The 22,379-nt window shown below is 39.6% G+C and overlaps 1 protein-coding gene across 1 annotated transcript in view; it reads right to left on the reverse strand.

Annotated features, from left to right (window-relative positions):
• Positions 1-22,379, reverse strand: part of Gucy2f (guanylate cyclase 2F, retinal) — a 92,977-nt gene that overhangs the window by 59,069 nt on the left and 11,529 nt on the right. The window contains exon 3 of the mRNA XM_032890124.1: positions 17,902-18,203. Within this exon, the coding sequence (XP_032746015.1) occupies positions 17,902-18,203 (302 nt within the window). The remainder of the gene's footprint in view (positions 1-17,901; positions 18,204-22,379) is intronic.

Below are 22,379 nucleotides of genomic sequence, written 5' to 3' on the forward strand. Positions count from 1 at the left end.
GGAATAACTCTTGTATTTTTTATCATAAAAGGTGAAGAGAACAAACAGCCCCCACTACTCTGCAGCCCCCCTACAGCCATGGCCACATACTTTCCTATAGCATTTCAAATCAAGTATGGAAGTCAAGAAGTTTATGATCATATCATTTTTACCAAGTTTTGAGGGAAGCTGATTACTCACAAGTTTTATATCCTAACGTCTACAGAGCTAAACTCCTGTGAGAATCTTCATGTGTGAGGGAAAAAACAAAAACACTTACAGTTAACTGAATTGTTTGTATTTAAAATGCAAGTCAATATGCAGAGAGGTGCAGTAGATAGCAGGATAGTGCCATGCCCTGTTTTCATAGCATATGGCGAGTCAACCATGACTACATATTAGCATCACCAAACTCATAGTCACAAATTGAGATGCTAATTTGGGGTTTGTGAACAACCTTGGAGAGATTCTAATATATCTAAAAGTTGTAAAAGCAATAGACTGTTCCTAAGGAAAAAATGTCTGGGTGAGTCATACTTTACCATACATAAATGATAATACAGAATTATGGTTATCATAACCTTTTCTAACATTTGATTAGGTATCTTTATAGGTAGAAAAGGAAGAGCCAAAGGAGCTAGGCTATCTGACAAGTTTACTTATTCAAACATAAATTGGGCTCTTATATCTTGGATTAGTCTTCTTGAAAAAAAAAAAAAACATTAGCTATAGTCCCTTCTGGTTCGGATCTCCTCTAAAAGTTTCTGACTTTTAGCTTAGTCAAGAGACTAAAATTAGCAAGTAAACATTTTTTGGCCTGAATATGGGTTCTTATTTAGCTTTCTCTTCTCTTCATATTAGAGTGCCCCAAACTCAGGTCTTTGGCTTCCTGTCTATCTACACTCTCTCCTTACATAGCCACTTTTAATTTTATTAATTGAAATAGCGTATCTACCCTATAACTCTCAGATTTAAGATTCCAGTTCAGACCTCTGACCTGTAGTCCAGACTCAAATAGCCAATTGCTTATCTCATTAACATTACTTGAATGTTATATTTCACTATACCCCCATTCCACATACAATAAGTATCCCTCCTCTTTCTAAATAGCTATATCTTCTTCCAGTTTGTTAGACTACTGAGTCTCAGCCTCCTGAATTCTGTCTCAATGAACTCTTTCCACTATCCAATCCCAATATGCACTCTTCAGAAACACATTAGAAATACATCAAAACAGGATATTCCCCCTTAGTGAACGAACATACACAGAGGTCACTTTAGAAGTTTTCAATAATCCCCTGTCCTGACTTTTGTGGACAGTTCTTGCCTTTAGAATGCCTGCAAGAGCCCAACTACTTTCCTAGATATTGGTAGGTTATGAGAAAAGGTGAAGGAAAGAAGGCAGAGTCCAAAATCAATAATAGTAAAATAAAAACTAGTTTTTAAACTCCCACAGTTCAGCAACCCCCTGAAAGCAGAGAAGAACACTGGTGTTCTATTGTGACAGCATAAAGCGTTCTGGGAAAGAGACCATATCTCTCTATGATGGAAACAAATTGAAACTCTTAAAAAACCCTTCTGTTCTGAGATGACACATGACACTGTGTTTTCTGCTGGCCTCTGTGATCTTAGGTAGACTGACTGGTAGAACTGGCTGACAGCAACTCCCTATGATTACTGAAACTTAAAGATTGGGATTTTTCTCACCTCTTCCATTTCTGACAGACAGACAGACAGACAGACAGACAGACACACACACACACACACACACACACACACACACACACACACACGGAGCGGGTCTGCTGCTGTAAGTGCTCTCATAGCCACAAAGGTGTAATGGAGAAGGGGCTTGAAGCTGAGAGAAAAGTTTACAAGCCGTATGCAATTACAAACAAGGAGCTGTCACCCTGGCCCACAGTCCATAAGAAAGCTTGGGTCTGTTTCACCCATTTAGCTCCTTAACAATGGAAATTTTGCCCTTCACATACATAAGTCCGAAGTCCAAAGCATGATCTATTGGTATCAATCACAAAAGTTCTCTAGTTGTATTTGTAGCAAATCATGAAAATAAGTAGAGGAAGAAACAAGAGATATCTGAACATGCTCTGTAGCCCTATCCTGACTTCTCACTAAAACAGTTTTAAAAAGTGTGGTGGTTTGAATGAGAATGTCCCCCATAGGCTCAAATGTTTCAATATTTGGGTCTAAATTGGTGGACATGTTTGGGAAGAATTAGGTGTGGCCTTGTTGGAGTAGGTGTGACCTTTTTGAAAGAAAGGTGGTTTGCTAGTTTTTGGCCTACACTACCTACCTATCTATATCTATATCTATCTATATCTATATCTATATCTATATCTATATCTATATCTATATCTATATCTATATCTATATCTATATCTATATCTATATCTATATCTATCTATCTATATATCTATATATCTATAGATATATAGATATATAGATATCTCCACATTGGGAATCAGATGTAGCCTGTTGCCATGCTCTCTGCCATGATAGTCATAAACTCACCATCTTATTATACTGTAAGGTCCATTTAAACATTTCTTCTATAAGCTTCTATAAGCTCATAGTGTTTTGTCACAGGGACAAAAAACTGACTAAGACAAGAAGCAAGACAGAATGGGCAGGAATACCTGACAGACAGATGACTTTGTTGATCTCACAGTCCAGAAGAAAAAAATTAATGATTTGTGCAATTTTTGCCAATTGCGTAGATCTGAATCTGAATAATTGAATTAAGAATAAATGCTGGACTGGAGAGATGGCCCAGTGGTTAAGAGCACTGACTGCTCTTCCAGAGGTCCTGAGTTCAATTCCTAGCAACCACATGGTGGCTCACAGCCATCTGCAATGGGATCCAATGCCCTCTTCTGGTGTGTCTGAAGACAGCAACAGTGTACTCACATACATGAAATAAATAAATCTTTTTTAAAAAAAGAATAAGGGGTTGGGGATTTAGCTCAGTGGTAGAGCGCTTGCCTAGCAAGCGCAAGGCCCTGGGTTTGGTCCCCAGCTCCGAAAAAAAGAAAAGGAAAAAAAAGAATAAATGCTAAGTGAAACATAGCACTGGTTTTTGTTTCAGGACTTTAGATAACTCTATTCTAAGATTTTAATAATCTTTAAAAATGAATAAGGTCACAGTAAAGAATGGTGCTATCTAAATTGTTTTCAGCAGTTTATGCTTGGATAAAGTTGATTGTCATCACTTGGTCTTCAAAAGTGTACATTAAAACCTACTTCTTCAAACAATCATTATTTGAATAAAATAAATTGCAGCACCATGTTCCCCTATGTTCATAGCAACCTTATTTGTAATAGCCAGAAGCTAGAAAAAACCCAGATATCCCATAACAGAAGAATGGATACAGAAAATGTAGTACATCTACGCAATGGAGTACTAATGAGCTTTCAAAACAATGACATCCTGAAATACATAGGTGAATGGATGGAATTAGAAAATATCATTGTGAGTGAGGTAACCCAGTCAAAAAAGAACACACATGATATGCATTCACTGATAAGTGGCTATTACCAAAAAAAAAAAAAAGTACAGAATACCAAGGACACAATCCACCAAACTCAAAAAGGCTTACAAACTAAAAGGCCCAAGTGAGGATGCCTCAATCCTACTTGGGAGGAGAAAAAGCAATAAACACGAGGGAGAGGGGATCTGGGTGGGAAAGGGGACAGAGAGGGGAAGAGGAGAGCATGATCAAGTGTTGGGGGGAAACAGGACTGAAGCCCTGAGGGCCAGCAGAAAGAATAGAAACAGGTAACCTTGGGAGGTAGGATGTGGGGAGACCCTCTAGAAAGTACCAGAGACCTGGGAAGTGAGAGAATCTCAGAACTCAAAGGGAGAGACCTTAGATGAAATGCCCTACAGTGGGGAGAGGGAATTTGTAAGGTCCACCTCCAGTAGAAAGACAGGGCATCAAGTGGAGAGATAGGATTGCCATCCCATGATCAAAACTCTGACCCAAAATTGTTCCTGTCTTAAAGAACTGCGGGGACAAAATTAGAAAAGAGCCTGAGGAAAAGAAGTTTCAGTGACCGGCCCAACTTGGAATCCATCTCAAGGGGAGATCCCACGGCCTGACCCTGTTACTAATACTGTTGTGTGCTTGCATATAGGAGGCTAGCATGGCTGTCCTCTGAGAGGACCAACAAGCAGCTGAAAGAGTAGGAGGCAGATATTTACACCCAACCAAGGGTGAGAAGCTGCTGACCCTTGTGGTTGAATTAGGGAGAGGCTGGAAGAAGTTAAGGAGGTCAACTAACTAACTCCTAGATCTCTCAGACATGGAGCCACCAAACAGGCAGCATACACCAACTGAGATGAGGCCCCCCGACACATCTACAGCAGAGGACTGCCTGGTCTGGCCTCAGTCAGAGAAGATGCACCTAACCCTTAAGAGACTTGAGGTTCCAGGGAGTGGGGAGGTCTGGTGGGGTGGGGTGGGGACATCCTCTTGGAGACAGGGGTTGGGGGGTGGCCCTAGGGTGGAGGAGGTGTGAGATGTGGAACAGTTGGGGGGTGGACCGGGAGGGGGGTAAGTCTGGACTGTAAAGAGAGATTAAAGAATAATTTTAAAAAGGCAGCACCACTTTCAAACAAGAACTAGGCACATGAAGAGACTTAAGAACTTTAAGTTAATTGAATTTCTGTTGTTAAAATGATACAATAATTCATGATCAGAATCCTGTGACTTGGTTAGAAGCTTGATGAATAAGCAATGCTTGGTGTGATGGTCATGAGCACAATACTCTAAGAGTAAGGTAGACAACTGCGGTCATTGTGACACCTGGGAAATCATTCTTTTCAGACTTTTGAAATGTCTCCTAGGCCTCTTTCTGAAATGTCCAAGCTGCTGCCTGTCTCCCCTTCAGCTCGGCACGCCCTGCCAAGCATCCATATTCAGGCTAATGAAGGACAGTAGGTACAAGGACCATAAGCTCCCCACAACAAGCATCCTAAGAAACCTGGAGGATTCCCTTTTCCTAACCTTATAAGGCCACACTTGAGGAAAATATCCAAAGTGTGTGTTCTAGCAATGTGTGCTTGTAGCCAACAGAATTTCATTCAAAACAAACATCAGAGTATAATTTTGAAAGGGGGGGAAGAATTCAAGCATCAATACCTAATTTCAGAAGTCTATTTTGTGCCGAAGTATAAAGGTACATAGTGATAATCCTTGCTCAGTCTTCCTGAGACCAAATTAGGCAGTTTGTCAGCGGGTTTCCATCCCTACATCTCTCTATTTTAGATGAACTGTTCCCTTTTCATGGCGCCTTGTAACGACTTACTATCTCCTATGTCCAGGGAAAAGAATCCAATAAACATGTTCAGATCAAAATATCAGTCACTTAGTTCCATTACATTCCTTTAGTAAAGAATTAGCATTAGCTACTCACTAGCTATGTATAATAAGGCCCGGTGTGATGTGTGGTCCCGTGATCAGGTTCTGATAGCAATCTTGGGTGGAATCCCAAGTCTATCACTTGTCTTGACCTTGAGAAAACTGCTTTGAGCTTTAATTTCCTTACTCATAAAATATAAATGTTAGTATGTAATTTATGAGTTGACTTGAGGATTCAATGGGATGATTATCAAAACTACTTAGTACAGAGAAAACATTGAATGTACAATACCAGCTATTGTTTGCATTTATGAGAAGTAGCTACTGTCTCTGGCAACATCATCCTGGAAATGTCGTGGTTTTGCCCCTTGTTCCAGTCTGAAATCTGTAACCAGTTATAGTCTCCATGTCCCCAAATGGTAAAACCATTCTTTCTTAATTGAAACGAAGACCTATTTATATTTTGCTTCTCATTACATCCCCTGCAGTAATATTCCTGAGTCACAGTAATATTAACAATGGCTAATTTATTAATATTATGACTAACATTTATTAAGGGGTTACTAGTTATCAGGCAAATTCATTAATGTCTTCACTCATTTTATTCTCACAGTTCTGTGAGAGGGTACCAATATCAATGCAAGTTAAAATAAAGAGAAGATACAGAGTTTAAGCATACTAAAGTGTCTTTGAAGCTTTAAACCAACATCCTATGTTTAAGCTTAATAAATATTGTTGAATTAATTACAAAGCTGTGGCAACAACAAAAAGGAGTATCATGTGCACCCTTTTGTAACTTATTTTGTCCTACATTATTTGTCCATAGACTTCTTACTACAGAGAGAAGAAACAGAACATTAGTGTTTCGAAATTAGTATTATCAAAGACCTCTGCAAACCCGGGCCAGAGAACATGTAGGAGAGAAGGCTGATATAGGAGCAGTAAGTGATTTTGCATCATGGAGGCCAACCAAACTTAGGTTGATTGATAAGCAGCAAACAGCTGTGTTTTTGTAGAATACTAGAAAAGAGTATCAGTTAGAGTTGTTTGACACTATGCTAGTAGGGCTGAGGCTGAGCATTAATGAGAGAAAGGTCTTTAAATATCTAAGGAAGGAATACTTAGACATCTCCCTCTCCTGACAGGTACTGAAAACAGACAGACCCCTGCAAAAATGAAACAAAAAAATAACAAACAACAACCAGAAATCCATTCTGTTGTTTCACAGAAGCTCCAGAATCAAAAATGGTGGAAACAACGAAACTTGAAATTGAGATGGAGGACAAAAAAGGAGTGGTGAAGTTACAGTATTCATGAGACTGATAGTGAGAATCTCAGTTTTTTTTTTTTTTCACCAAAATTTGTGCCTAGATTCTGGCAGTGAAAATTTCTAAGTCTTTTCTCTGAAGACTGTCTTGGACCCAAGGGTCAGCATATATTAATCAAAAACAAATAAATGAAATCAAATTGAACAACAGCTGGTTAGCTAACTGCTCTCTCAGAAGACCTCTAAGGCAACATATCTATTTCAGATCTGCTGTTTGGAGCTTCATTCTTAACTACAGGCAGACATTCCCATTGCTAGATGTCTGGGCAGAGTTTCTTTTTTTTTTTTTTTTTTTTTATAGAATGTTTATTAAAAATGTATGAAAACTCTCATGGCATTGTTTTAGAAATATAATAATGTGTGTAGGAGTACATTCAAGGCCAAGGCTATACACACGTATCATTGATTGTATGTCTGAGCAAGATTATGAGCATACTTTCTGCTCTTCTTTTTTTTTTTTTTTCTTTTTTTTTTTATTAACTTGAATATTTCTTATATACATTTCAAGTATTATTCCCTTCCCGGTTTCGCAAACATCCCCTCCCTCCCCTTCCTTATGGGTGTTCCCTCCCCACCCTCCCCCCATTGCCGCCCCCCCCGCAACAGTCTAGTTCACTGGGGGTTCAGTATTAGCAGGACCCAGGGCTTCCCCTTCCACTGGTGCTCTTACTAGGATATTCATTGCTACCTATGAGGTCAGAGTCCAGGGTCAGTCTGGGCAGAGTTTCTAACAGTAAATAGAATGATCAGAACAAAGAAACATGAAAAATGAGGAACTAAGGGGAAAAAATAGAAGTGGGCTTCAAAGAAGCTATGATACTTTTAAAGAAATAAGAACTCCTCGTGTCCTTGAGTTCTATATCTACAACTTCAACCAAATGCTAAGCAAAAAAAAAAAAAAATTCAACACACACACATACTTGCATGCATACAAAATTGTAAGCATGTATCTGTATGCATATATACTGGAAAATGATGTGTGTGTATTTGAAGCTTTTGTTATTTCCCATATAATATAGTATAAGACATGTATAGCCCTTGTATGAGGCATCATAAATGATCTAAATGTGATTCAAAGTATGAACGAGGATCAGCATAGGATATATACAAGTTATATCATACCATTTTATGTAAAGAACTTGAGAAAACATAGCCTTTGATATCTGGAGGAGATTCTGAAACCAATATTCCATAACTACTGAAGGACAATTGCACTTTGTCCTTGATGAAACAGAACACCACTAAAATAGAATGGACTCTTAGAAATAAAAATGTTGAAACTATGCATTTTTAAAAAGAATTGGTAAAAGGCTAAGAGCACACAGTTGGGCGATTCGATAAGGTCAACTAAATCAAATAAATGGGACATATAAGAGAACAATAAAACAATTAAAAGATCAGCCCAGCATATAGAGAACGAGAACGCAGATGAAATGCTTACAGCATTATTCAGAATCGGCAGAATAGCAAAGCAAGCCAGATGCATCCTCTCAGCAGATAAACAGATAAAGAAAAGGAAGCACATAGAACACTCATCCGTTAGAGATAAAATGTTGTCATTTGCAAAGATATGGATGGCAATGGAGAAACTTATCTTAGGTAAGACAAGCCAGAAATATAAATACCATATGTTCTTAGTCATTTAAGAAAATAATAAATCAACTCGTAAGCGCATACATAATGAAACAGGGTCTCAGGAAAGGAAGGATAAAAGGAAGAAAAGGGCAAGTAAATGAAAAGTACTTTTAGGAACTGGGAACTGTATTTAGGGGATAGAGGGCACAGACCCTGTGAGCACATCATGGATGTGCACATAAAAATACTAATTTGACATAGGTGAATGCCAGCAGCAAACCACTGAACTGAGAATGGGACCCCCGTTGAAGGAATCAGAGAAAGGACTGGAAGAGCTCGAAGGGGCTCAAGACCCCTTATGAACAACAATGCCAACCAACCAGAGCTTCCAGGGACTAAGCCACTACCCAAAGACTATACATGGACTGACCCTGAGCTCCAACCTCATAGGTAGCAATGAATAGCCTAGTAAGGACACCAGTGGAAGGGGAAGCCCTTGGCCCTGCCAAGGCTAGACCCCCAGTGAACCGGATTCTTGTGGGGAGGGCGGTAATGGGGGAGGATGGGGAGGGGAACACCCATATAGAGAAGGGGAGGAATGAGGGGTTAGGGGGATGTTGGCCTGAAACCGGAAAGGGAATAACAATTGAAATGTAAATAAGAAATACTAAGGTTAATATGATTAAAAAATATTTAAAAAATACTAATTTGAATTACACTAATTTTTAAAATGTGCATTAAAATTATAGTAAAATAGAACTAGAAACTAATCTGCCTTATTTATTTGTTCATCATTTTGTGGTTTTGTTTGTTTGTCTGTTTCACACAGGCTCTCATGTATCTCAGGCTGATCTCAAAATCCCTATGTAACCACAAATAACTTTAAACTTCTAATCCCTCTGCTTCTACTTCCAGTTCTGGGATTACTGAACTGCAGTGCTGTAGGTTAAACCCAGGGATTTCTGCACACTGGGTATGGACTCTGCCACCTGAGCTGCGTCTCTACTTCCTTGTCACTTATTTAGATAAAATATTCCAAAATCATAGGGCACCAGTGGAAGGGGAAGCCAAGACTGAACCCCCAGTGAACGGGTTTGTTGGAGGGAGAGCGGTAATGGGGGGAGGATATGGAGGGGAACACCCATAGAGAAGGGGAGGGGGGGTTAGGGGGATGTTGGCCTGGAAACCGGGAAGGGGAATAGCAATTGAAATGTAAATTAGAAATACACAATTTAATAAAGATGGAGAAAAAATATTTTAAAAAATCAATCCAGAAAGTCTTACCTCCCTACTTGCCTTCCTAAAGATAACTATGACAAAAATTATTTAAAATAATGTCAAATAAATAATAAAACAAAATTTCCCAGGAAGAATGGGCTTCTAGACCAAAAGACTCTACCAAAGGAATAGTATACAATATGTGAAAGACTCATACACCATCATGGTTCATAGCATCAGAAACAAAGATAGATAAGGCTGAAGATTTAGCTCAGTGGTAGAATTTTAGCTTAGCAAGTGTGAGGTCCTAAGTCCATCCTCAGCAATGCCCCCTATCCCAGAAAAACAGCAATGAACTTCACAGAACTGAGAGAAATGATTTTTCTCCAAGACTGACATAGCAAAGGATGGACTAAAGACTTTCTGGACACATGATACTTTAAATGTCTACCCAACATGCTTTCTTCAGAGGCTCCTGAGAGATGTACTTGACAAAATAAATGAGAAAACAAATCAAGAAAAATGGGTGTCATGGGAGTTAGGAAATGTAGTGCATCCAGAACAGAGAAGTGAAAAGGAACATTTTTTTAAATGTAAAAATGGAGATTTCAGACAAATAGTTGTGGGACACTCTTAAAAGGGTATAGGCTTACACCAGACTAGGAAGACAAAGGGCCTCAAGAAAAATAAAGTTGAGAAGGGATTTTATGGGCTTTACCATGTATAAAATTGTTTGAGAGGATTTTACAGTCTTATCAGGAAGCGTGGAATTACTATGAAATGCAAATTAAAGTGGGTTTATTTTGTGTGCAAGGTAAATTTTGCTGGTATGGTAACATATGCCCCACATAAACTTTTGCTTTTTGCAATCTTCATTGAATGATACTGAAATCGATCCCTCTGTGTGGCTGGGACCAGAGCCCTAGCAGGAATCAACATCAAAAGATGCAGAGAGACGCACTCTGCAACTGATGGGAGCAGATGCAGAGTACCACAGGCAAACATTAGGAGGAGCTCGGGGAGTCCTGTAGAGGAAGAGGAGGAAGGATTGTGGAAGAACAGAGGAGTCAGGGACATCACAAGAACATGGTCCACAGAATCAACTGACCAGGACTCACAGGCACTGGGGGCAGATCAGGGAGCCTGTAGGGGTCTAACCTCTGCACATGTGTTATTGCTGAGTAGCTTGGTGCTCTTGTAGAGCTAACAGTGGAGTGGTGGCTGTCTCTGATTCTTTTGCATATGGGGCCCTTTTCCTCCTACTTGCTTGGCCTTTGATGCCATGGTATGTACCTGGTCTCATTGTTCTTTTTTGTGCTGTGATTGGTTGATGTCCCTAGCAGTTTTATTATTTTTTGAGAGGAAGAGGGGAGGGTTGGACTTAGGGGGATATGGGTTTTGAAGGGGAAAGAAAGGGGGTGGGGAGGAAATACGAAATATTTGAAAATATATCAAAAAAGAATAAAAGACATAATAGGAAGAAAAAAAAAACACTGATGGGTGTAGCAGCCACTAATAGAACTAAGAAAATCAGAAGTCCACAGCCATCCTCCTTTGTCACATGATACATGGACTCATGAGACTGTCTACAAAAAAGAGAGAGGTGACGAGTAAAACATACTTGTATTTAACTAAATATATGAACATAAGATGGAGGATTGGAAGAAGGATAAGAGTGTTTTTTAAAAAAAAAAAAGGCTAGCAGTCTTCCTCCATTGTAATAGGAATGTAACAAGTGACCCACGCTGAGAAATCAAGATAGACCAATACCAGTATGGTAGAATAAAACAGGCATGGGAGACAGCTCTGCAGTTAAGAGATCACACAGCTGTTGATGACAAGCTGAGATTGTTTGCAAGCACACATGTCAGGTAGCCTTAACTCCAGCCTAGAGCAACTCCCCTGCACTGTATTCACAAGTCCATACCCACAAACACACAGACAGACACACACACACACAGAGAGAGAGAGAGAGAGAGAGAGAGAGAGAGGAGAGAGAGAGAGAGAGAGAGAGGAGAGAGAGGGAGAAAGAGGGACGGGTTATACAAGAATCAAGACCTAAGGCACATGGTAGTGAATACGTCTGAAGGAGAAGATGAAATTTTAAGGTCTGTTTTTTATTGTTGGTGTGAACATTTCAGCATCTCCCGACTTTGAAATCTATGTGCTCTCATCTCTTTCATAATTTACTTGCTTAGTTTTACTTTTATATTTTGCCTTTTAAATAAATTAAGTGTACTTGAAGTCTTTGATGTAGGTAATGAAGCCTATGTAGAGAAATTTCAATTCCATTGAAAGTTATTGGCAAAAGAATTTTAAGGGTGTATCTATTTGATTTAGGTGTGTGTGTAACCCTTCATGAGTAAACGTGTGCCACATGTGTGCAGCAGCCACAGAGGCCGAAAGAAGTGTCATATTCCATGGGACCAGTTGTGAGCCACCATGGGAAAGAAATCCAGGTTCTCTGCAAGTGAAGCAAAGGCTCTTACCACTAAACCTTCTTTCCAGACTCAATACCCCTACTTTTTAATCAATCACATTATTTTAAATAGGAGCTATCTTTAATACATTTGCAAACCCAGAACTCACTTGTTCCTCACTCACTCAGTTATTTTCTCTCTCTCTACTCCTAGAATGTAAGCCTCATGCAGCATAACAGGAATAGCAATAGGCTAATAAATGTTCAACATTGATTCTACAGACACAACAAGAGCTTCATCTGCAGCATTTTCAAGTTCTAGTCATGTGAACGTTCTTTCCATACCTAAGTTCAAGCTACCAAAATGGTGTCAGTAAACACTGAATTGGTAGCAGATACAGCATATTGGCTCTGGTGACTGGCTCCACCATACCACTGAGAGAAACTTTTCCTGTCGTGTTCCTTTTCCTCTCTCTGCACTTAATCACGGTGCTTAGCACATGCTGACTCAGTAAGCAGCAGTTTACCTGTTCACTGAAACGGAATAAACGACAGCACAGAGCCTGGCCGATACCCGCCCAAAGAGAACAATACAAAAAATCAAAAAACCAAGAACTAGTTCTTTGAGAAAATCAACAAGATAGATAAATCCTTAGCCAAACCCACTAAAGAGCACATAGACACTATCCACGTTAACAAAATCAGAAGTGAAAAGGGAAACATACCAACAGAACCTGAAGAAATTTAAAAAATCATCAGATCCTACTACAAAAACCTGTACTCTACAAAACTGGAAAATCTAGATGAAATGGATGATTTTCTAGACAGATACCAGATACCAAAGTTAAATCAAAATCATGTAAAGTATGTAAACAGTCCCCCATGACCCCTAAGGAAGTGAAAATAGTCACCAAAACCTCCCAAACAAAAAAGCCCAGGGCCAGGATAGCCAAAACAATTTTCACCAATAAAAGAACTTCTGGGGAAATCACCATTCCTGACCTCAAGGAGTATTACAGAGCAATAGTGATAAAAAAAAAACTGTATGGTAGGGTTGGGATTTAGCTCGTGGTAGAGCACTTGCTAGCAAGAGCAAGGCCCTGGCTTCTCGGGTCCCCAGCTCCCAAAAAAAAAAAACAAAAACAAAAACAAAAAACAAAACAAAAAAAAAAAAAAACTGTATGGTATTGGTACAGAGACAGACAGATAGACCCTGGAACAGAATTGAAGACTCAGAAATGAACCCACACACCTATGGGCACTTGATTTTTGACAAAGGAGCCAAAACCATCAAATGGAAAAAAGATAGCATTTTCAGCAAATGGTGCTGGTTCAACTGGAGGTCAACATGTAGAAGAATGCAGATCGATCCATGCTTATCACCCTGTACAAAGCTCAAGTCCAAGTGGATCAAGGACCTCCACATCAAACCAGACACGCTGAATCTAATAGAAGAGAAAGTGGGAAAGAGCCTCAAACTAATTGGCACTGGGTGAGGATAGGGGGTATTTCCTAAGCAGAACTCCAATGGCTCAGCCTCTAAGATAAAAAACAATTAATAAATGGAACCTCATGAAATTGAAAGGCAAAAGACACAGTCAATAGGACAAATTGGCAACCCACAGATTGGGAAAAACTCTTCACTAACCCTACATCTGACAGAGGACTAATACCCAAAATATATAAATAACTCAAGAAGTTAGCCTCCAAAAAAAACCTCAAATAACCCAATTAAAATGGGATACAGAGTTAAACGAGAACCCACAAACAAAAAAAAATCCCAGAATGGCTGAGAAACCATCTCATGGGGGACACCAAGGCCTGACACTATTACTGATGCTATTATGTGCTTACAGACAGGAGCGTGGCATGGCTGTCCTCTGAGAGGCCCTACCAGCAGCTGACTGAGACAGAAGTCTTTTCCCAACCATTGGACTGAAGTCAGGGACCCTGATGGTTGAATTAGGGGAAGGATTGAAGAGGCTGAAAGGGAGAGCAACCCCATAGGAAGACCAGCAGTCTCAATTAATCCAGACAGCAGGAGCTCCCAGAGACTGAGCCTTCAACCAGGAGCACACAGGGGCCAGTCGAAGGCCTCAGGCACTTATGTAGCAGAGGTCTACCCGGTCTGGCCTCAGTGGGAGACAGCGTGCTTAACCCTGCAGAGACTGGAGGCCCCAGGGAAGGGGGAAGCCAGGTGGATCGGGAGCACCCTCTCAGCGGCAAGAGGGAGGAGGAATGGGATGAGGAACTGTGGGAGGGGGAACTTAGGGGTAGGCAATGACCAGAATGTAAACAAATAAAATAATTTTTCAAAACATAAACACAGAGATAGACCAACATTGAAATGAATAAAATAATTTTTCAAAACATAAGCACAGAGATAGACCAATATTGAAATGAATAAAATAATTTTAAAAAAACATAAGCACAGAGATCGACCAACATTGGAATGAATAAAATAATTTAAAAAAAACATAAGCACAGAGATAGACCAACATTGAAATGAATAAAATAATTTTTTTTTCCCCCCCGGAGCTGGGGACCGAACCCAGGACCTTGCGGTTGCTAGGCAAGCGCTCTACCACTGAGCTAAATCCCCAACCCCTGAATAAAATAATTTTAAAAAGCAAGCACAGAGATAGGCCAACATCGAATGCATGCAATTATTTAGTCTGCAAAAACTGACTTAAAATTCCCCAAGCCGAAGAAAGTCAAAGGCTAGACTTTGTGAGAGCAGAAGAGACACTGTCTGGGAAGGGGGGTGTAAAAACAATGAATAGGAGGGGTAAAAAAAAAACAAGGGAGAGGATTGCTCCAAGCAATTATATACTTGCATGTAAAGAACCTTGTGTAACCTGATCAGACAAAACTTACATTACATTTTCAAAAGGTAAAAGCTTTCCAAATTTGAAACAAAGAAAATATTAATAGCTGAAGTCAGACTGGTATTGGGTCACCATCAATCTACAATGGCACACTGGCCTCAAGGAGGGAAAAATAGGGAAGATAAGAGTGAGCCAAGCATTCAGCTATTCAGTTTATGCATGCTACTTTGTTTAATCACCACAAGAATCCCAAGAGACAGGCCTCCCCATTCTACAGATGGGAAAACAGAGTCATCAATTGCAAGCAACGTTCCCAAGATAGGAAGGAAGAGATCTGGTTTTGATGTTTTTATTTTTGCTTGCTTTTAACTGACACATTATGACACAAAATTATGCATGAACATGTGATGCTTTTATACATGTTTACCTCTATAATGTAATCATTGTAACATTTATCAGATAACTAACACATATAAGGTATCATTTGATAATGAAAATATTCTTAAGAAATCTTTTCTTCTACCTTTTGAGAAACATAGAATATCTTATCTATAGTCACCTATTATGCAACTTCTTACTTATCTCGCTGTAACTGAGTCTTCATTGATCCACCTTCCCCGGAGAGCTGGATTTGAACAAGTTTGTTTAGCTTCTCATTATAATCTCTTCCTGCTATACCAACTACCTTCAAAACTACCCTTTAAAAGACATATTTTTAAATGGGAGTTTTGTTTATAAGAGACATGAGGCTAATTATCTAACCTCCTCTCATTCTTTACATCCTTTAGTTATACAGTTTAGCCTAGGTACCTGAAAAGTGGGAGTAGAAATGCATCCAAGAAGCCTTTAAAAAAATAAGCTCTGTATTCTTTGTTGTAGCTCTCTATTTCCTTGTCTAAAGCAGAATGCAGGCTGCCTAGCAACCAAGCTAATGGTGTCTCTTTTTTGCCTTAATTATCTTATGTTTTGTACAAGCTCAAAGGGATTGAATCAAATATCTAGAGTGCAAGGTCTGAGTTTTTATATCAATATATGTGTTCATACATATGCATAGCACACACACACACACACACACACACTCCTCTTCTTCCCTCAATCCAATAATCATAGGAAAAAAGATGAGTTTTCAGACTATATTTATATGATGCTGTGTATCATTGGCTTAAATAGCACAAAAATTAACAACCCAGTCATTTGTGAATGTCTGCTCTGACCAACAAGTCTTATTAATCTGAGAGAGTCCTGTGAACAGTCGCTTTATAGGTGTGCATGTTGTGTGTGTGTCTGTGTCTGTGTCTGTCTGTCTGTCTGTCTCTCTCTGTCTCTGTCTCTGTCTCTATGTGTCTGTGTGTCTGTATATCCCCTAAAAGAGATTTCTAATCGATGTATCAGCAGTGATGCAGAATAAATCCAATACTATCAGTATTTTTGTGAGTCAGTTTTCTTAAAAGAAAAACAATTTGAGAAATCTTTGCTGTCAAGGCAGGAAACCATATGCAATCCTAAATTTGATTTGAATCACTTATTCATAGAAGAACAAGCAACTGGACAAATAAAAGCTGGAATGAAAGCATGCGTTGGAGAATGTAGCCATTAGGCACAATCCCCCTTCTTCTTTGCTAGCTGAATTTAGCTTAGTTCATAGTCTGCCAGCATCTATAGACTAAATCACAGTGGTCTCATTCCTCTCTCCAGATTATCGATCCAGGCATGGGAAAGAGACACAATTATAACAAGGAAGGTGTGGGGGAAAGTCTACATGAGTAACTTCTGAGAAGATTTTCCCAATCTTGAACAGATACAAGAAAGGAACATTTCTGTTTGGCATTTCTGAATATCCATACTTGTGCACAATGTCCAGAAATGTGGCAGTCATTCACGTACCATAAGGAAAACCAGTTTATGAGTGAAAACAAAACTATCATGACATGACTTGAGAAGGGTAACAGTGAAAACAAGCTGATTCTTGGATGACTTTATAGATTTCCTGGGGTGACCACCCCCAGAGCTCTCTGTTTTACATTTTGCAAAAATAATAATTATTTAGTACAATGTTTGTGGGGCCCTCTGTAATTAATAGTGAGAATTAATAGAACTAATATTAGTAAATTCTTGTACTTTGAAATATATTCACATGCCATTCTAGCTACTTTTATAAATGCATACTGTGTGCATATAACGTGTAATCTATAGAAGCTACCATATGAGCTGGAAATGGGTACACACAATTGGAATTCTAACACTTGGGAAGTAGAGGCAAGAGGATTGCAAGTTCCATGCCTATGCCCGGTAGAGCAAGACCTTGCCCAACAAGAAAGGGAGGGGGGCAGAGAGAGACAGAGACACATCGAGGAAAGCAGGCAAGCAAGCAGGCAGGCAGGCAGATGGGAAGGAAGGAAGGAAAGAAGGAAGACAGGCGAAAAAAGGGAGGGAAGAAGAGAGGAAGAAATTGAGGAAGAGAGGGAAAAAGAATGGGGGGGAAGAAAAGCAGGCAGGGAGGAAGGAGGGTAAGAAGGAAGGAAGAGACACAGGGAATGTGGAATAGAGGGAAGAAGGGAGAAATGGCAGAAAGGAGAAGGAAGAATGGAGAAGGGAGGAAGGGAGAGAGGAAGCTTGCATGTGTATTTCTCTAATGTAAGCAGCTCCTTTGCCTTCCTGTCTTCCCCTCACTCTTCTGAGTGTAGTCCTTAAGTGACATGACCCTTCACACACACACACACACACACACTCCTAAATATACCCTGCTCAGTTTATATAATGTTATTTGTATGTATGTTTACAGGGAGGGCCATTTGGCCCTAGACAATGGATTGCTGTGCTTACTGGGGAAGACCATCTCTCCCACTCCCAGGCTTCCCCAGTTGCCCACAGTCATAGCCCACAGCTATATCCCACTGTCACAGTTTGGTGAATTGGTTCCAAACTTGGGTCACAAAAAAAGACCTCTATTTTATTAGTTTCCATTGAGCAGCCCCAGCACATGCTGAATGCTTTTCTTTCCTTCTTTCTAGTTACCAGAGAGAAGAGAAAGCCAGCAGAACTGGGGAAAATGTTGGCAGCTATTCATCTGACAGGGAATTAATTCTCAGAATATTTGGTAAAGGAAAAAAAGCCATTTGTTTTCCCTTTTTTTATGTTCTCAGTTTATGACACAACTTGTGTGTCTGCACTTACTTGGTGTGAGTCAAGCTTCTCAGGAATCTCTCCACTGGCTGCTGCTTCTGTAAAGGCTTCATAGAAGGTCTTTTTATGGGACTCCACTGTAATAGTCAACACAGCATCATAGGCTTCGCGGAGCTTTTGATTGTTCCTCAGGACCTGGTAGGGGCTGTGCTTATAAGGTAAACTGTAGAGCAGTACATCGTAGGGGACAAAGACGTAAGTCCCATCTGTCATTTTCAGATCATGAGCCAATTCCAAGAAGTGTGTCTGAGTCTCTCCCCCAATCAAGGCTGAATGCATACACATGATGATTACTGAAACAGGGGGGCGGGGGGTTAAGGTAGTAAAACATAGAATCAGAAAGCAAACAGGAAAAAGAAAGAAATGTGCTCTAGCCAATCATTTAGAAATTATTTCTTTCCTATTCCCACAGGATGGGAAAGATACTAAGGTCCTAAGTTGAGTCTGCGTCATATGTGGAACTCTGTAAATTGTATATAGAGGGAAGAAAGACAGAAGGAGAGCCTAATCCTCAACAGGAATAATAGTAAAAGTTGGGGACAGCAAACACAGAGGCCTTGAGGTTGAAAGGTCTATTAAGTTTATATCCTGATAGCACGAGGTATTAGCTGTGTACTTCTGGGAAAATGACTTGTCCTCACTGTGCCTCCAGATGTCAATAATTCATGGAGAGGGAGTGATAATTCAAGGAGAAAATTCATATGATGAGTACATAGCACTAGATGGATAGTATCTACTCCCGTGTAAGAAGGCCCACAGCCACTATTGCTTTCTTGCTGTCCACTCATTACAAATGTGCACTCCAGCGTATTTTGACTAATGTTCCTCACTCTTACCAAAGCCATTATAGACAATGAATGGCACTAACCCATACTCATCTATAAATGGTCCTAAAACTGTGGATGATATGCTCAACTTTTTCAATCTTACTTCCCTATAATTGGAATTATTTTGCACTCAATTTAATTCTTCCCAAACTTATGAAACTATGTTGTTTGGCAAGGCTATGCTAGAATAGACTGGATTAGAGTAGGCCACGGTTGAAGAATGGCGGCTAGATCATGAGACTGAAAGTCTTATATCCAATTTTGTCCTTGGCATGCTAAATGAGTTTAGTTTAAGCCCACTTGTGCTTCAGTGCCCACATCTTTAAAATGCAGATTCCAATGCATTTCACAGGTACATTGAGTAGTTTAATTAGATAATGCCTGGCAAGCATTCTGAGCTCCTTGAAGAAAAGCAAAAATCCTATCACCACTGGTAAATATTAATTATACATGCTTCCATGAAACCTTTAATCTCAGGAGCTAAGTGTGCTTAACTACATTCAGTGACTTGTCTTTGGCATTACCGTGATTGCTTATGTTTTTTCCAAAGCTTTTTTACACTTTTAAAGACTCCTAGAAAGTTTGATTTGGAACCAGAGCTACCACCTCAATTTTTTCAATGAAAGTTACCAAGTAACTTTCAACGTGGATTTTAAAGACACACACACACACACACACACACACACACACACACACACACACACACACACAATACACATACAACCCAGGCAAATTTGAGTTCTTAAATGACCACAAAACAAATACCTTAAGAGGACCTACATGTATTCAGATGCTCAGACCTTCCTTTGAACTCTCCAAAGAGATGTATCTTTGGAGCTGTGTCTTGAGCCACACAAAGAATTCTGAGATCACACACTGTAGAAATGGGAAAATGCGGTACCAGAGATGTTTGGCAATGCAAGAGTTGGGCTTGGGAAGAGAAATTAAAACTAGCATCACCCTTTCTGCTTGACTACACCATCAAACATGAATTCATTTGACCCAATCGGTCAAGTCACAGGTCCGTTGGGGTTGGTAGGATATGAACTTTCTTTAGTTAGTTGGCTAGTTCGTGAGTATTCTTGGCAAGAAAGTCAGTTGGCATTTCTCCAGCAAAGGCAGTGATAAACTGACTTGATCAAGGTTACTCAAACACCATTCTATTTAACTCCCTTAAGGGATATTGAAATTACTGCATGGAAAACATGAAATAGAACAAAGTACTTTGCGTTTGTTAAGATACAAATGTTTCAGTGCATGCAGAGGGAACTATTATGGTGTGCCATCCAGACACACACTTCAGGACTGACACGCGTTCCCCCTAGCTGCTGAGAATGTCAGTATGTAAGAGCTAATGCTTCACAAATAATTAACCTCAGCTGAAGAGAGCCACCTCTCACAAGGTCACATGCCTTCAGCAGGGAACTGAAGCTGGCTGGGGTTGACTTACACTGAATCTATGGTTACATTTTCAGGACATCTGTAATCCAGTAAACAACATGTTATTAGCTTGAAATTGGCCATGGCGATGGTGATTTACTCTATGGAAATCAGCAAACTACAAATCAGGGCTTTTGCACTCCCGGGAAGGTGCTTGCTAAAACAATTATTAGCACATTATACCCTTTCTTTAGGTAGGCCTACACAATGAGCTGTCTACACATAGTGGTGGAGAGCTGCAGCCTCTTTATCTCAATTCTGGTTGTTCCAGCTCCAGAGTACCCTTATGGATTGGACTTAGCCTTTTTTGTTTTGTTCTTTTTGCTTACTTCTCTGCTTTCTCTCCCTCATGAGTGTTATACTTGAAAACACTCACCAATAAAGTTCCTGGACTCAAAGATACACCTAGCACCAGTTTGAAGTTACAACTATACCCTAAACTGGCTTCTACCATGATACCCACTGTATTTCTTGCTCTAATTTGTATATGACAGCATCTTCTATGAAACTGTAGACTTCTTAATGTCAGAGACTGTGTCATATTTACCTTTTATCCTGATACACATGAAATAAACACACACACACACACACACACACACACACACAAACCATTGTTTAGATGGATGTCTGCATGCTAGCAAATTCCTAGGAAGAAATAATCTGCATTCAAACATTTTTTAAATGTTCTATGAAGTATATAAGAGACATGGGCACATTTATACTGTCACGAAAACAGAACAATTGGAAGATATATGCCTACATGAGTAGAGACTAGCAAGCTTATACGTATACTGAGTGCCATTATCTTACCCCTCAATCTGAATCTCTATTTTTTTTTCTCGTTGGCACATATGAATGACCTTTTTAACCAAATTTCCAAAACTAGAAAGACAACTTAAAAGTATCCAGCCCAAGCTTCCCCTTTCATTTTCGGATAAAAAAAAATGGAAATGTTGAAATTGAATGATCTCTGGCCTCTATTTTTGCAAGGCAAGAACTTGTCATTGGACACAATTAAAGTAGAAAGCATAAATACTGAATTCAAACAACAGCATCTTAATTTAATAGATTGAGTGCTTCATGCCCAGGGATTTATGGATGCATCTGTTCCACGAGATGGTTTTTACTAAATAGCTTTTATTATCTCAAAATTACATTCATTAAAATGGGACTTGACCTCTAAGTTGTTGTCAGGAAAGGATTAGTATACAGAAAAGTTAAATCCTAGACAAGGTTTAGGTCAACAGGTGGTCATCAAATAATATTAATTTGTAAGTTTCCATCTTGATTGTTAACAGTCAAGACATGTTATAGCCAAAACAAGGACCTGAAAATACATCCTGTGGAGATCATATCTTACAAGGATGAGTCAAGCTCTTTCTCTGGTATATGCACAACTCCAATTGAGCTGCCGGAAGCCATGCCTTCAGACTGTGGGGCTCTCCATGCAAAACTCTGTAGGAACCTCCCTCCCCTCAGTATTCCTAGAAAGGAATGTCATGAATGAAAGCCTGGGTCCTCTACTCTTCTTTTTCTCTTCCTACACTATTTCCTCGAGGTAGATGACTTATATTCTTCAAAGGACAAAAGTTGTCAGACAGTGTTCTGCACTCCTGTGATGCCAGCACTAGTAAGAAGTGGGCAGGATGGTCATGATGCGGTATCACAGTGCACAGGCTGAACTATAACACGTTCAAGGTCAGCCAGAGACACAGGAATACACTGTCCAAAAAAAAAAAACCCTCATTTTTTGTCCTCTACCTGCATTTTTGACTTTTCTGTGCCATTTTCTTCCACTGACATTCATCTTAGCCTGTTTCAGTTTAATGATTTGTTAAAACTGACTAAAGGGAGGGAAGAGTATAGGACGGAAGAAATATAGACAACATAGATGTAATGTTCATAAAAGCAGGCAGTCTTCTTGCCAATTATATTTCTGTACATTTACATTTATCTATAGCAAATTTTATATAGAAATCTCTATCAGGATTAACACCATTCACCACAGTATTACCAGTCTCACTGTTATTAGTGTTGGAGATGGGACTTAAACCTTGCACACCTGAGGAGACTTAAAATAATTCATCAGCGGGCCTTTGAATTAAGAAAGAAAATCAGAAGTGCTGAATTATACGTGATCAAGAAAACACAGACTCTCCAGTGTGTGCGTTTTAGGAGCATATCTCAAGCAGAGATGAAGTA

This window comes from Rattus rattus, chromosome X (assembly GCF_011064425.1).
Source record: "Rattus rattus isolate New Zealand chromosome X, Rrattus_CSIRO_v1, whole genome shotgun sequence".
NCBI lineage: Eukaryota > Metazoa > Chordata > Mammalia > Rodentia > Muridae > Rattus > Rattus rattus.